This window comes from Neodiprion pinetum, chromosome 2 (assembly GCF_021155775.2).
Source record: "Neodiprion pinetum isolate iyNeoPine1 chromosome 2, iyNeoPine1.2, whole genome shotgun sequence".
NCBI lineage: Eukaryota > Metazoa > Arthropoda > Insecta > Hymenoptera > Diprionidae > Neodiprion > Neodiprion pinetum.
In genome coordinates this window covers 11,642,664-11,659,839 of record NC_060233.1, presented here as the reverse complement: position 1 = coordinate 11,659,839, position 17,176 = coordinate 11,642,664, and the positions used below count along the sequence as shown (strand labels likewise).

Sequence of the window (17,176 nt, the reverse complement as noted above, 5' to 3'; positions counted from 1 at the left end):
CGTATTTTTTTTTAAATTCTATGGAGCTTTCCGCGTAATTTGAAAAAAAAATATATATTGTATCTAATTGTTTGCCAAAGTTATGAATTTTTGAAAAAAATGGGAGTCTAATTTGTTATTGTTAATAAAAAATCGAATTTTGCATTATGAGATTCGCGCTTTGGCACAAAAATCTAACTCCTCACACACAATCCACATGCCAAATTAAAAAAATATCTGAGAGATGACTGATCCGGTTGACGCGGAATAGCCCGTATATATTATCAGTATTTTCTTTACCTCAGTTGATTTGATAGATGTTTTCTTTTTGGTATTAGTTTCTTTTGGTTAAGTACATATATACTGTCTCTATTATTAAACTTTAAGATTATGATATACCAAAAAGACAATATATTCGAGTAAACATTCTTATAAGTTAACCGTAGATATTTACAACTATGTATATAATATATTATCTACATATATCTATGTATTGTACTTAACGACTGTATATTGTTATGATCATTATTAATTATAATTCTTGTCATAATACATATAATATATTTATTATGTGCATATAGCAATAATGATTCCGCTATATTATTCACTCGGCATTGGATATATTGCCTTTCAACGTCGTTATTCGAATTTTATTTTCTTTGGTCTAACAATTATTTTCAATTTAGGTACACAACGACTTATCTACAATTAGTGTCATATCAATTATTTTGTACATATTATATATTATACAGATCTGGATCCCAATGAGCATGGGACACACGTATAGAATCATCTAACAAAACTTCTGAGACAGTGATGATCGATCAATCATCAGGTACATACTGCGAAGGAAAATTAATCGAGTGTAAGATTTACTTGATTAGTACGCTCTCTGAAATATATTATAATTTTTTTGGCCGCCCTTGATCTTGGAAGATTTGCGACTTACTTCTGATTATATACACATAAATTTTATTTATATAAACCTACATACCATTGTAGGTATACTTCTAATTTTTCGTCTTGTATAGTTTGATTATTTCATATTCAGCAATTTCTTTATCATCTAGATAATTTTTGTGCCCGTAAATATATACACACGTTTTATATACACGTAATATTCGTATTATACATTAAGATATCTATCATGGATTAGTATTTTAAAACCGGGCTCATCTTTGGATCTTGGGTTTCTGTAGTATGTCTGTATTGAACGATTCACAACTCTAATTCAACTACATTATTGAATTCCATTCATGGAGAAAATTGAATAAGACGTTGAAATGAGTACATGATGCGTGAATATATCACGATATCGATATAATATTAATAAATATTGATTGGATTCTAAGCACCTTTCAAGCGATAGTATGGAGGACAAATGGCTCACAGCAGAAATAAGGCAACGTATAGATGAACATATTATTTAACCTTAAGATCAAGGGTTTAAGATTTCAGAACATAATTTGAATCGTTCTTTTAATCATTGACAACACAGGTAGATAGGGTCGCATAAATATTAAAAATGCTTTTTTATGTGAGTCGTGCAGGAAGTGGATAAAATTTTTCCGGAAACATATGTGCAAAATACTCTTTGTGCCGAATTATAAATAGTTCCATTTTTCTCTCATACTTTCGCAGTATCAATGTTCAATCATTTTTATTCTCAACATCGAGATATTCAGGATATTTGAAAGACTTGTAAGATATGAACTTTGTCAAGTATTTCGATTTTCATGGCTCTTTGTATCCGCGACAAACAAGAAATGAAGTATAACCTGTATAACCCAAATAAAATGACAATACTTGCAGCAATGTACATTTAACACTGAACATGTAATATCCTTGGCGTAAATATAGTTCCGACTATTTTCGAACAAAGTTCTGGAAGATTCTTACAAACACTGAACAAGTTTTGTGAGCTGTGATGACAATCAAATTACTTTCATGTAATTCGAACACCTTACGAGATTTATATGACACATTTTTCAGATTCTTGATCAGAAATAGTCGACAATATATGTCAAACTTCACTAATGTCACCTTTGAGAACATTTGATCTGAGAGTTGCGTGTGGCATCGCCATATCCCAAAGTCGTAGATTCTGTAGAAATAATGCCCATCTGGAAAAAATCGTTCAATTCTCTTTCAATTGGCGTTAATAAAGTACTAATAATTCACATGAGTCACCTATTGAAACCGTCATTATATTAGTTCGACTTATTGTTTCCACAGTTATTTGTTGATAGTGCATATTGATTGACGACCATTCCTCAAATTGTATCATGTTACTGTTTCTTTCTAATGACTTCAAAATCTTTTCTACGTGACATACCTACTGGAACTTCAACCGACAATAATTCGAAAAGGACCGACCACTTTGGACGAAAATTGATCGACAGACTTGACATCGTTCAACCTTGAACTGATCAGATTTTGCGGCAAATTCGTAGGGTCATTTTTGATTTATTTTAAAATAATGCAGAGGATAACATTTTACGACGTACCTGAATTAGCGAGTTCACATTGTATATTGAGACAGCAATATTCTTGGCGTAACTACAGCTGATGGCGTTGGTTGACCCGTGTATAGTGTTCCGTGTCAAGTGGTGCACCAAGCCAAAACTACCTTGTTGAAGGGAACGAAAACTGCTCGCTTAGGATCACTGAAAAGTTTAATGGAAGAGATTAGGTCGTTACAATCAAGTGAAATGTTACTAGAAAAATATAAAACGCTAATCCATTGAGGTCCGAAGGATGGGCACGTCTACTGAAACAATATGGCGGTGCGCGGCGCGATCAGCTGATCGTTTTAGCCTCGATTTTGGGGAAAATTATACTAATATACAAGCACAGCAAACTTCGTCTAAACAGTAACTCTTTGGTTTATTTTTACTAGCATAGCAAAGAGCAAAGTGTACGTTGAAAACGGTTTTTGATTCGTACATATGGCCTGGACTTGTTACTATTGGATGGAATTTTTTGATATTCTGGATGCCAAGCTGATTCTTAAATTCTTCAACGTGCATACTCAAAAAAGTAAGTGCAAATGGTAACTTGACTGTAACTCAGTCGCATATATAAACCTGTACTCGAAAATAAGTCTGTTATAGACGTATAGCATCCCCACAAAGAGGGGTCATGTCGCCTTTGATCTGTGGCCTGGTCTTAAATAACCTACTAGTGAACATCACTGGTATAAGCTGTCATGTAGTGGGATACGTCGATGACCTTATGATCATAAGTCACGGACCCTTCCTACAGCGCCTCGTAGAAATTACACAGGAAGCCATATATATAGTAGAACCCGGAATAGTTCTCGGTGTAGAACCACAGGACTTACTGTAAATCCTAACAAAACTGAGGTTACGGCCTTCACCAAGAAATACAAGTGAAATAGACCTCGCAAACTTACCTGAACGGCCAAACTCTGAAGTTGGCCAGGGGGCTTAAGTACTTAGGGGTCAATCTAGATGGAAACCTACCGTGGAAAAGACACTTAGAGATAAAATGACAGGAATTCATTTCTGCGCTGTGGTAGCTAAGACGTGCAATGGACAGGAATTGGAGCCTAAAGTCAGCCACAACGAAATAACGGTACGGCTTAGTCCTGAAACCCAGACTGACAGACGCATCCACAGTCTGGTGGAATCGGACCATGCTTGAAACTGCAAGAGGACAGCTATGGGAAAGTTAAGAAGCTTCATCCTGAGGTGCATCACGGCGCCTAGTACCGATTTCTGCCATTTGCTGCGTCTGTATTATTTGGTCGTTCAATTATATTATGATTATTGAATATTGACCAGGTGTTGATAGCTGCCTGGTTTACATATTTCGAACAACTGAAAAACACGAACGCGGCGAGTGGAGGAAATCAATACTACTAATTATGCGCCAAAAAACGGGCCCACTTTTTGCTGGCATGCCTGCTTTGGTTTCGTCTCCGTCTCTGTTACTTCCTGATTAAAGAAAAGAAAATCTAGTACTTTTTGCATACGCTGATAGACTAAAAATGGTAGGAAATCATGCAGCGTATGAAGCGAGAGTTTCAACCCACCAGTCGAAGAAACGGCGGCCATGAAAGGTGCCGTCCGATGAGCCGCTATCCGTCGTCAGTTCGACACCGATGTGGGGATCTTCTCGACCCGGCACTGGGCCTACATATCGCACCCTTCCTTGGAAAACTCGACCTCCCGGTAATATGACTTTGATGAGATGATTAAGCTTCAAGTCCCGAGGAACCTGTTGAGGTATCAGGTGTTATCATCATTCGTGTTGAAGATTATCATTGGTATTTAAAATACCGAAAGATACTATCTGTTAGTAAAAAATCTGAGTTGGCATTTGGAAATGAAATTCATTTTCAACCCATATTCTGCTCTTTGTTAATCCAATACAACGAAACAAAGTGTAACCACTTGCATGGAATTTTCTGCCCTATTGTACGTATGTATGTAATTTTGCTAAAAACGAGGTTGAGCGAATCAGGTGATCGCTCTGTGCAACGCCATGCTGCTATAGCCGCATCGAGATAGTGGATCTAAACTTTCACGAGGAAAATTACTGGCGGAAACTTTGTTAGACGTACTGCTAAGAATTTACTTACCATATGAATTTTCGACGGTTTGTTAGATTTTCTGTTAACTCTCTGACAAATTTTCGCAATTTCTGGAAGCTTTGTAAAAATATTTCGATTTCTATGCAGGCAATTACTTTCGACTGACTTGTGTTAAAACCTCGAAATTTCCTGACCAAAAAGATTTTATGGTTATATAGTTTTATTGATATTTACCTTCGGTAAGTACGGTTGAGGGGGTTTCCACTCCCGAACAAGGTCAGACTCTGAGTGTCGACGGGTTCTTCGTTGTCTTGTGGCTGTTTGACGGGAGTTTTCGGGTTCGGTAATCGGAATTAACGAATCAATGCTGCGCCTAACAAAGTCTTCCGCTTCGTCGATCAACGATTCTGTCGAATCACCGCTATTGTCAGCATCGATAAAACCTGAACAAAGATTAGGAAGGCTACCTCTCGTCGCTGGACAGTCTAAAATAAAAACAAGGATTGTTTTTCAATTTAAGTCACTTATCAGGTAAATTAAAAAACTGCTCTTGCTAATTAAGACTGTACGTAATGTAAGACCTATTTGTTTTACCAGCAAATTCAGCAAATCGTGTTTGGAGCTTTTTTCTCTTGGGAAATGAAATTCCTTCAATCTTTAAAACATTATAGACCTTAGGATAACGTTTCTGTGCTCACTGAGAAGTTTCCTAAATTAATGAAAAAACTTGGGATTTTGCTATTCAGTATCAGGGCCGCACGACAAACGTGTTTACAAGCAGAGTAAGCTTTACAGGTGAGCAAGATTAACAAATTCATATTTCTGCAAATATGCACCGCATACTTTTAATAAAATAGCTTTTATAACAGACTAAAGTTTTTTCGAGCATGCGTTTGAGCAAGGAAATGCGTGAGGAAATCCTTAAGTATTCGAGCACAAAAAGGAATTTTCGATTAAGAAAAAAGGCTACAAAATACTTTTGTGACGCTGTCCGTCATTACCGGTATTTCCATTTATTTTTCTCAACCTTTTTAACTAACCACTCAAGTATGAACATGATCCTTATAATTTCTCATTGTTCAAACAGATTAGTAACACGGGAAGAACAAGGTGAAAAATATGATTTTTTTAATTTCTCGCTAAACAGGAAGCTCCAATGTCTGCTCAAAATATTCACAGTTCCCAGAGATAACATCCAAAGTGAAGAATTACCTTGGAATGTGACCTTGGACCGCGTCCTCTTCGGCCGATTCTTGGAAGACGGGCGAGAGGATGAGGCCACAGCAATCAGTGGCGGATGAACATGAGTCGGAGAAGATGGCATCGATGACCAAGTTGGCCGCGGAGTCGATGTGGCGACTGGTATCCGCCAGGTGTCAAATGAGCCTGCCGTTGCTCTCCAGGAATGTCTTCGCGAGGATCCAACGGTAACATCGAGACCGGGTGATGGTATCGACGTTAATGAGCCGCGATAGCGAGACGAATAAAGATCGGTCGACAATCGGCAGTCGCACGGACTGGGAAGTCCGGCCCCCGGTCGAGACCAATAACCCGCCAACGAGCCCAAGGATTCCCGCCGGTGAACCTCCGGTGTTCTGGGACCACATCCTCGGGCGTTTAGGCAAGTCTATCGAAAATCAAAGACTCGATTTCAGTGCCTCCAGAGTTTTTTCCAATCCAGAAATCAATTCCACGATACAGAATGATGTTTAGGGAAACGCTTAGTTTCACGATTCGGAGAAAATTGTCTTTTTCACTAAAATTAGTTTAGTGTGCAGTGGTTAGTGTGCAGTCGTATATTGCATGTGAAAATTTTGCTGAAATTTAGCGCATTCCAGAACGATTTTATTCAATATTTTGTTATTCGGTATAAAAAGTCCGAATTCACGAAATGTTTCAGAAATTTGCAACAAGTTGAAGTGAAATTCAGGGTCAAATCGAAAGGCTTGATGACGATGTTTAATTATTCTGACATAGTTGATTCGGAATTTCATGATCTTCTGATTTTACCTGAATTACATTAAATGAAATATTTTCGCCACTCCAAAAAACTGAACTCACAAAAGTTTTTACACTCATCATCTTCCTTTATACTTCTAAGAATTTGATACAAAACTTCGATGGTTTTCATCTTACGATTAGTTCGATAAAAAATTATGTCGTTGAATAATGTGAGATTTTGTTACCTGCGCATGGGGATCGTGACAGAGATGATCAGCGCTCCTCGACAATTCGGGTACCATGCTGGTGAAGCTGATGTCAGAAAGCATGACTCGTCGAGCCTCTCTTGTTTTGTCCGACAGCTTGAGCCGCCCAGGAATGCATGCAGGCAACGCAAATTTACTCGGCAAAGTTGTAATTGCATGTGCAACTTTGTGAGCTAAATAACTTTCGGATCTCCACTGCGCTGGAAGTGCCGAGATATCGGTTTGCGCCCCTGATTCTCGACGGCTTACTCCACCATTCCGATCCATGACTGGGCGAAGAGGCGTCGCACTCTTTCGACGTCCCGTTGCCAAAGCTTCACGATGCATGATCGGTCTGCAAAAAAGAAGTTAAGGATTCTGGGCGCAATAAAACTTCGTATTTTGCATATGAGCGTGAATTGGATCAGTAGACAAGACGGAAATGTTAGAATTCTGTAAATTCACACGATACCACATTGGGCAGTGAATGTGTTACACCGATCGGGTAGTACCTAATTACTAAAGTGTTTTACTCTAAATTGACTTAATGATACAAAATAAAAGTCCAACAGCTTGTGTGACGTTCACCATACATTGATATTTTAACAATGTATCTTAATTAAACGATCAGCTGATCACCCAGCCTGACGCCATATTGCCTTAAGAGGGTGCCCTAGTCGATTTCGACGCTGACGTATATATCTCCAAATATCAAAGTCCGCGTATCCCAAACACGAAAAAGAGCTTGACAATCCCATTCCATACGCTATTCTGGACAAAATCACCACAAAGCATTATTCCATTAACGCAGAAATAAAGAAATGAAACGGATACTAGAATATCGCGTTAGTAAATTCGTTAAGACCTTTTCGCGTTTCAGATACGTGGACTTCGATATTTGGAGATATATACGTCAACGTCGAAATCGACTAGGACACCCCCTGAAGTAAGAATGCTATAATAATTCGGAATAGCAGATAAAATATGGCGGACCAAAATGCAAGAAAACAGCCAAGGCCCGAAGAATAAACATTATGCAAGTGATTTCGCGGGTAGCTGCTTCCAAATCTAAAGTCAAATTTCTTCGTAAAAATAGCGAGCTTATTATTTTTACGAACCTGTAGGCAGTTGGAGGAGCCGCTAGAGTGTTTCTCCGAGCGGCGTATCTAGCAGGATCTGGTTCTTCAAGAACGCCGCACTTGCTGATGTCGGTTTCAACTAATATCGAGTACTGGGACCACATTTTGTTAAGCCTGGCACCGGACCCCTCGTCGAAGCGATCAACGCTCTCCTCGCGATCGATGCTCGAGCTTTGGGAAGAAACAGCCTCCTCGACTGAGGAGCTTGTCTTGTCACCGTTGACCAGAGACTCGGGATCGGAAGTCTTCGTGTACTTCAAAAGCACCGGTTGTCCGTCAGGTTGGCGATGGCGGTGAACAGACCAAGCCTCATTTTCCGTGATCGATACTAGATCTTCTTGAAGACCGACTTCCCTCGTTTCGTCGGTCGTGAAGATCAGCTCGATATCGTCAAGCTCCTCAGAATCGTTCTCCGATTCTCCGCACGGTTTGAGGTGCGCCGAATTCTCACCATAGTCAGGATTACTGTCGGTGTTACCCGGATTGTCACCGAACACCGAATTTTCACCATCGGAGTTCGACTTCAGACTTAACTCCTCCTGTTCACCCTCTGCGGGCGGCTCAAGGTGTCCGAAATCGGCATCGTGAACTCGCTGCAACGATTCTTCACCGCCTCTTTCATTCTCCTGCAACCGCGATGGTGGTCCGTTCTTCACATCATCTTTACCGGTGTCCATATTGTCTTTCGGTTCGCTCATCAGCGGACTCTGACTTTCAGCAGGCACCGCAGTAAGTCAGAGCATCAAAATTCACTTGGATGAAGGGTGATGACAACTAATCTGCAGTCATATCCCAAGAACTTCTATACGTTATTTTGTGCCTGCGTACTCTGACAAGGGAAGTATTCTGCCTCCGGATCATGGATTCTGCTGGAACTTTTATAAATATTTCGTTGGCACTACATATCGAGCTCCTGATATGTAGCATCATGCCAAGGTCCTTCTTTTATTCAACTTTTAATTGGTCTGGTAGTCGGACTATGCACTTACTTTACTATTGCTCTCCTACAATTCTGGGGTTCATACTCGAATCTATAAGATCCGATTATTGAAACTTCATCAGAGGACAGTGAAAATTATCACTTAAAGCAAAAATGTACGATAAGTTATGTTTGTCACGGGATTTCGCTCGTCAAGCTGCTAATATAATGAATTGTTAAGTGAAAAGAGGGCTGTCCGATGAATCTTCATATCATAGGCTTCGTGTTTCAGAACGAGGAAACAACCTTTATAGGAGTTTAAGTAGAGCCCATGATCCAGAGGTGCGATGTTCCCGTAGTGAATATGAAAATGGACGAGGAAAGTATCCGGTCGTCGGAAACTAGGAATAATATTTTGGAAGCATTATGATTTATACCCATCAATTTTACACCCTAGTCTTCGTGATTTCTGAAAGGTTGCGAGTTATGTATCGTCGAAGGTTCGTGGTGCGGGCGCAAGTAACGCGTATTACTAGGAACGCCTCCGCAGTAATTTTTGCGATCCACAACCAGCTCGCGGTTCTTCCTACAGCATCCGACCGAATCAATACCGCGTTGAGGCGAATGGGAACGTTGGTTTGAGGGATATAGAGAGAAACTTTTTCACATTTGTGCATGGTTTGTCAAAATACAATGAGCTAATAAAATCCGCGAATGAAGAAAGGCTGGAATACGTCTGGCTCAAATACCAAAAACAAGATCTGAAAATCAGATTATAAAATTCTGTTCGCGTTGAATACATAGAAAAATGATCATGCAGCCAGAAAAAATTTACTAAAAAAGAAGATTGAAATGTTGATTTAAAAAATGTCTTTATCGGAATCGGAAGCATTTTATGTAGCTTGATATCTTTACAGATATTATCATTCTGGTACAGATGAAATTTTAGGGGAGGTAACAACAAGATTTCACCAATTCAGGCGACTTCGTGAAGTCGAAGGACTTAAATTGAATTCACACGACTTCGAATTACTTTATCGAATTTGCCTATCTTCAAGTGATTTTAATTAATGACTTTATGGTAATTCGAATAATTTCACGTACCTATTTTCATATGGCTTTATGCTAATCCAGCCGACACAGTGTGATTTTACGTGATTATTTCATAAAATTAATCCAAGTAACTTCATGGTAATTCAAATGAATTCACGTGACTTCATAAAATCGAAAAATTTCAATTCAACCCAAGTTCCTTCAAATGGATTGAAAACTTTAAGAATAAATTCAAGTAATTTCAAGTGGCATTATGTGTGAATTCATCTGACTTCAAGCGAGCTTATACGTTACTTCCTGCAGTCCAAGGACTTGGATGGAATTCAAATAACTCTAAGCTTTTTTATGGCAATTCAAATGACTAGAAACGCCTTCAAATGACTTCATGAATTAGGAAATACTTGAAATAACTTCATGTACATTCCTGTGACTCAAATTGATTACCGGTGACTTTACATGACTTGTTGTCAAGTGAACCGAACCTGACTTGAAATACTATCAAGCCCCCAATGCAGATAGTCCTCATTGAATGGCTACGTATGATAGAAATTACGGAGCGCATTTTCAGTGTTCGAATCTACAGCGCAATTGTATAATAATGGCACATTGCCAATCGACAATCCTAGTGTTAAGCAGGTGTATGTACACTTATACAACATCGGAAATGAATTGATTACAGTGTCGTTTACCGTACATATAAGGTACACAATTGATAGGCCGTAGACATTACTATGCTGCACGTGGCAAACAAGTAGGCACGATATATCTATTGTCATGACTGTATTTACGTACGTAAATATATTTCGAAGTAGATACTAAACTGCCGATTATTGAATGTTTCTAACTGTTCTTATACAAGTGTTTCAAAAAAATGGCTGGCAAATAGTTGCTTGTCGGTAACTCTAATTATCTCTGATTTCATTCTAATTAGTTTAACATAATTCGAACATTGTTAAAAATTTGATGTAAAGATTTCACAGGAAGCTTACATATTCTTTCAGAGCTGCAATGAAAAAATTGACATTGAGGGTGAGCATTGACGGAAAATTGAAATTTACATCACAAACTTTTTAGAAAGTCTTTTGCGAAAAATTGGCGGGGTCAATAGAAGATAAATAATATTCTAATGATTTTGAAAAATGTATTAAATGTCAAAAAAATCTTTAAGTTCGCATGAAATTTTTTTTAAACGTGACGGGTCGATATTTAAAAACTTTTTAACAAAACAAAAATAATTGGAACATAATCAGAATATAATCAAAGTTTGTTGGATTAGTTCAGAGTTTCATAATCTGTCAGAACTGCTGGAAAATGGTAAAAAACAATTTTCCGCCAGAATATAATATTAAAAAGTAGGGAATATTTTCGAATTAAGACATACCGTTCGTTTAAGTCGGGCGTCGTCGTAATGATTCCATTTTCTTCGGTATCCCGGAAACTTTTTTTTCCAGGCGTCGAGTACTTGTCGTCGCAAGACGTGATTTTCTATTGCGAGATGTTCTATCGTGTCAAGGTAGCTCTCACTCTTTCAGAATCCGGAGTTCTTCTCTGGACGAGTCGAGGTTTATTCCTAATGAGACGACGGTCTGCCAAAAATGACGCGATTTTCAAACACCCATAATATCATGGATTTTAGTATTAAATATATTCGCAATCACTTGTGAATTAAAATATGTAATCTACGTTGCCTTTGAAATTGTTCGAATAATACATACCTTTAGTGGATAATTTAAACGATTGTTTTTGTAATAACGAATATGCAAATTGATAGAAATTTGCAAGGACGTTCGCAGTAGTCGATTAAATTTCGAATTAAATCATAACCGTTTAATTTTTCATAACTTCTATGATTTGTGATTGAACTTTTTAAGAAATACTTTTTTTCAACATGTGTGCAATTGAACTTAGGTCACAAATATATAATTTATACTTCATCATTTTATTGCATTTGAAATACACTTGATTTGCTACGAAAACTTCTAGGCGAATTGTTTTTCGTCAATTTGTTGAAATAAGATAGAGCTTTCTAAATTTCCATCTGGCTTCGGATTCGTTATCCTGTAATAATTTTCTACGCTAAGGCTGTACTAATTGGTCATTTAAAATCGGCGGTGTCAATTCATCATCTACTATTTAAAGAAAAATTAATTGCAAATTCACCTTTAACCGCAATTTCCTGCACTAAAAACACCTAGAAACTTTCGGTAAAGATTCTTCGAATTCGATTGAAGTTAGAGAGGGTAAATTATTTTGTATTTTCCTGGCGAAAATTGTTTCCAGCTCATTTCAGTGAAATAAATTTCAACTGTTTATGCTAAATAGAAAATAAACGAAGAATGAAGAGAAGGAGCACCAACCTGATGCAGAGCTCTGACTGCGTCAAGGCCGGAGATCCCCGGGGTTGGAAGAACGAGCTGCAGCCCCTGCGACAGCTGACTGGTTGGAACAGTCTCCATAACTCCCCCCCCAATATTTCCGAAAAGTCACTCACTCCAACAGATGTCATGCTGAATAATCTTAAATATTCACCCTGCAGCCCGATTTGTGATTTGACCAAAAGAAAGTTGGAATCTCGTGTAAAACGTCACGTTCAACCGTGATTACTCATCTCTTCTGCGATATGTTTCTATGTTTCAGTAATAATTAAATCAACCTTTGTCACCATCTATACATACAAAAAAAAAAAAGATAGAACAACGATATGTTGTTATTGCACTATGGGTAATCAACACTCGTGATTGTTTTATTCTATTCGAAGTATAATATTAAACATTCAAAATTGAAATATTGATATTCTTATTTATTCATTTTTCTCATTTTAAAAGGGACACCGGCACACTTTCGTATTTTAGAATATCTGATTCACTGAATATAGTTATAATCTGGACTATATTTATCGGCTCATCGATACCAGCTGCGTGTCGAGTAAGTATGAGCAGGGGGAAAACGTGAGTTTGTTTTATCCCTGAATGTGTAAAGCCTGCACTGGAGCGAAGAGCAAGGCGTGAGGAATTACCGCCTCTTGTTTCATTAGCTCGGTCCGTTCGTCGCGTGTCTAGAAAACAGTTAGTTCTACGTCGATAGCGAAGCGCGGGCATTACGCCAACTATCTCATCTTGTGTACCTTTTATATGCACACAGACACAATTGTATCAGCTTTGAATAAAAACAAGCAGTGAAAATTGACAAAACCATGAAATGAGAACAAAATCGGTTTTTGGTCCGAGATGATGAGCAGGAGAAATCGCAAAACGAACTAATCGGCAGATGTGAACAACGGGTGAAATATTCGAAATTTAAATATGAGTATTCACATTCCAATTTCGATAAGCCACGCACTTTGTGATATTATCAACCGAAATATGTGTTATGGTTGAATCTTGTCAGAGTAATATTAGTGTTCATTTGACACATTCTAAGCATTCACTAAACATTCATTCATTTTTGAATTTCGAATTTAGAAGTGGTGAATCAGTGGATTTGAAAATCGTGTGTTCTATCAATAGAAGTATGCTATATGGAAATAAGAGAACGGGATGGTCAGCTAGCAGCTGTCGAAATGGATGTAGAAATTGTTGTAAACTAAAATGAAAAACGACGTGCAGCTGGATGATGGCTGAGTAAATTCAACTTTGTTTATTGTGATCGCGCGTCGATAAAAAGGTTTGAGTTGTAACGGTTTGTAATTTAACCCACTTGAAATGTTTTGTTCTGTTGTTTATACCGTGTGAAATTCACGGTGCAATTATTGTCGGGGTTGAGGAGGAGGAATATTGATTGGTACGAAACAGTCGGGAGCCAGACGCGTACTGTACCACGGGAACGGAGGGCCACTATACCTCACTCGAAACCTCGCTATGACGTGCACAGCGCACGCATGTGTTGTTGAGCCATAAGCACAGTTGGATTAAGAGAATACTGTAGTCCGTCTTTACCAACCGAGTGAAATGTGATTTCTTTTGACTGTTATCAGAGTCTAAGCATCGCTAGCGTCAAAAAATCACAAGTAGCACAATTCTACATGGATTTACAAACACAACTATCAGGAAAAAATTTTGGTATCACTTTACAGTAATGCCAGAAAATGTTATCCTGTGATTGAATTAGGTACAAATAAATGCAGGAATATAATTTCATGGCGATCTTTTCGCATAAAACGTCAAAGTTTATGAATATTTTTCTGCAGCATTGCACGTAGAGTTCCGGTATTTACGGTACTTTCACAGCTCTAATGCAAAGGCTCTGATGTAATAATCAAAATACGCGACATTTTACTTGGCTACTGCTACAGACCGACTATAGCATTCTCCTAACGCCATATAGCAGTTTGACCCTTAATGACCGATTAATCTTATCCTTATTTTTCGGTTAATTAATAAACAAATGGATGGAATCGATTCAAGTTTCGGTAGTGCATTATTTTTCGATCCCGAATTCGATGAAATTTATGAGTTGTTGAAAATTTCTCGAGCTCAACAACTCAAAAGCAATGCACTATCTAAATACGAGCTTATAACGTTCATTTTTTATTGTATCCACGGAAAGTAAGAGTGAAATTACTCAGTCGATAAAGCTGGAACTGCTACATGGGCTTAATCTTGCTTGCCTGCCATTAAAACGGATGTTTGTTATTGCTTAGTATGTTTTCACGTTGTTCAATTATAATTTACCGCCACAAGTTTTAGCTGACGTATCGGAAGACACGCGTTTCGCGGTTATTTCGGTTTTCGCGGGTTTTTCGACGAGTCTTTTAGCCAGTACTCGGAGCTTCTGTCCAAACGTCACACTCGTAGTTTACTCTGTAAACAGATGTATAATGTCACACAACTAGCTGCTGAACAGGTTGCCAACCGTACAGTGAAGTTTTTACGATTTTCATTACCTCTCGCCTTGTGTATAATTTAATCTATCTGCAGAGTTCGATCGATGTTATACGTCTAAATGAGGGCAGAGAATAACGGGTTGTATATTTTGTGGGAGTGCCTGCACGAAGTGTGGATTAACAAAAGAAGAATTTCTCGTGTTATTATTGAATCTATTGCAACTATATTTCAGAGCTAATTCTCGATCGCAGATCTACCCAGATTTTGAAATAATCGAAAATTTTAAACTCAATTTTTCCGGGTTCTATAATCACAACTGGCTATTAAAGTACGCTTGCACAGCTAATTGCACGAAGTTTTCGAGAAACTTATAAACTCAATTCGGGATTCTTGAATAATAAGAGTAATGTTTAAGCGTGTCTCTTTGTTTCAGTTTTACCCGTTCACAGGATGTAATAAAACGAGTTTATGAGCATAGCAATAAGTAATACTGATCTTATTTCTATTGACCGAATATAAGAGTAATACATTAGAAAAATCAGAATCTTTAACTGAACAATATACAGTCAGGTCTAGAATAAAGACGCATTCAAATACTATACGAATTGCAACGGTTATTGAGCTGACCACAAAAATGTAAGAATGAAACAATACGTATCAAACGAATTTGAAAATGTTTTCACTTTAGTGGAAGTTTGTGCAAGTTATTGTTGTATTCCATGGAAAAAAATTAAAGGCATCTAGCAACATTATTTTTACAGTCGTTGTTAGTATAAATTCAATTATAATTTTAAATACACATCTTCGGCTTTCAAGTATTATTGCCCATGAAGACGACATGAGGAGCACGAACTCAAATGGGTCAATTGACAAAACTTGTCACAGTAATCGTTCACAGCAGGTTTATTTTTTGTACCACTAGCGTCACTAGTATTCCTTTTGTACGGAAGTGTCATTGGTTATAGGGATGCTCTAGATCGACTAATCGATGATCTTGCAATGTCTCATGGGAAGTTTTCATTACCGCTTTATATTCCCTTTACTGTCTTCGGTGCATATGGAACACTGAAATGTATATGGAACATCAGTGCCATCTTATTTCAGGTAGCTATTTGTTTACGTGGAGTTCGTGCTCCTGGTGTAGGTCTCCATGATAATTGCCGCTTAGCAAGAATCAGTGTTGCCAACTTCAGAACAATAGCTAATTTGTCAATCTAGAAAATAAGTTTTGCAGAATATATTTATAAGTACTGTTGACTGAAGACTACTAAGACAGTTACCCCTGGGTAAATTTTTGTGTATCATTTTTCGGCGGGCAAGTGGGCCCAGGTGGACCTGGGAGCGTAGGAGGTTTCTGCTCTATCGACTCTACTTAACGGGCTTGTACCGACATTCGTAGCAGCCAAAGTAGTGTCGGTATGGAAGCCTGAATTTGAGACGGTACGAAGTGAGTACGTAAAACTACGTACCGATTGTAAATGTCAGTACCATATCTTTATCGACATAGTCATTATTTTATTCCAATAATACGGATATGCCTTTTCAATGTGACATAATTTTCCTAAAATCGCTTGCCCTCACTCAGCCCAGTCAATGGGTAGTTTGAAAGTGGTGTTTGGTGCAAAAAATAAGGAACATGGGATACTTTCGGGACTGGTAAGGGGGTGTCTCCTGAGTATAAATCTAGATAGTTGACCTCTTATCGCTATCAGGATCGCCGCCATTTTGGAAAACGCTTTTCGCTCTATATCTCGCGAACCGTCGACTTTACGATAAAATGTGTAGAGACCTTTTTTATATATTATTACTGCTTTGAGTTATTAAAGTGAATATCTTTTACGACTAAACATTCTATAGTTCTCAGTGCTATTGTTAAAAAATTGGTTCTGTTGCCCTAAAACAAAAAATAATACGATTAGTTAAACGAGTGTTTTTATACATTTCAGATATATTTCATAAATACTTACGCCAAGATTTGTTTTTAAGGTTATCTGTGTATGAGTATCAAAAAGATTGGTTAGGGTTCCGCCAAATAATAATAATAAGCTTATGAATAACTCGTACCGTCGCTCTTGTGGCCATAAGTTGTACTTTTGTTTCAGACGTGACTGACAACTCCCCACCACGTTCGTCTATACTTTTCCGCAACAGGCCCAATTGAGGAGACAGTGATATGAATATATGCTTATCACAATTAAATGTTCAGTTACAGACTCATGCATCATCGGCAAAATACAATCGAGTCTGTGAATAAACGTGAACTCTCGCATTTGTTGATTTCTCCAACAAACGCGGAAGGCGCGGTTTCCAAACAGAAAGGTTCACCCGGTAGATACGCTCGAGGCACTCGCACGCCGCCGCTCAGTCAGCTCTGCAGTCACTCTACATTACCCAGGTAGCTGATGTACACGCAGCTGCCGCAGCGATCTTCCAAAATCTGACGTATCGGCCAAGCCAATGTGCACGCGAACTACCCCCACCACGTCCAAATCCCCCCGCAACTTGGTTCACCCGCAGGG

General features: G+C 38.2%; 1 protein-coding gene across 1 annotated transcript; it reads right to left on the bottom strand.

The window, feature by feature from the left end:
* On the bottom strand, window positions 1–13,673 carry LOC124211288 (uncharacterized). The gene is given in 11 exon segments (XM_069133861.1): window positions 1–2,102; window positions 2,487–2,645; window positions 4,037–4,221; window positions 4,772–5,022; window positions 5,750–6,164; window positions 6,724–7,078; window positions 7,842–8,593; window positions 11,216–11,357; window positions 11,359–11,420; window positions 12,192–12,499; window positions 13,531–13,673. Coding segments are annotated over 9 exon segments (2,325 nt in total). The 5' UTR covers window positions 12,291–12,499; window positions 13,531–13,673; the 3' UTR covers window positions 1–2,102; window positions 2,487–2,581.
* Between the last annotated feature and the right edge of the window lie 3,503 nt (window positions 13,674–17,176).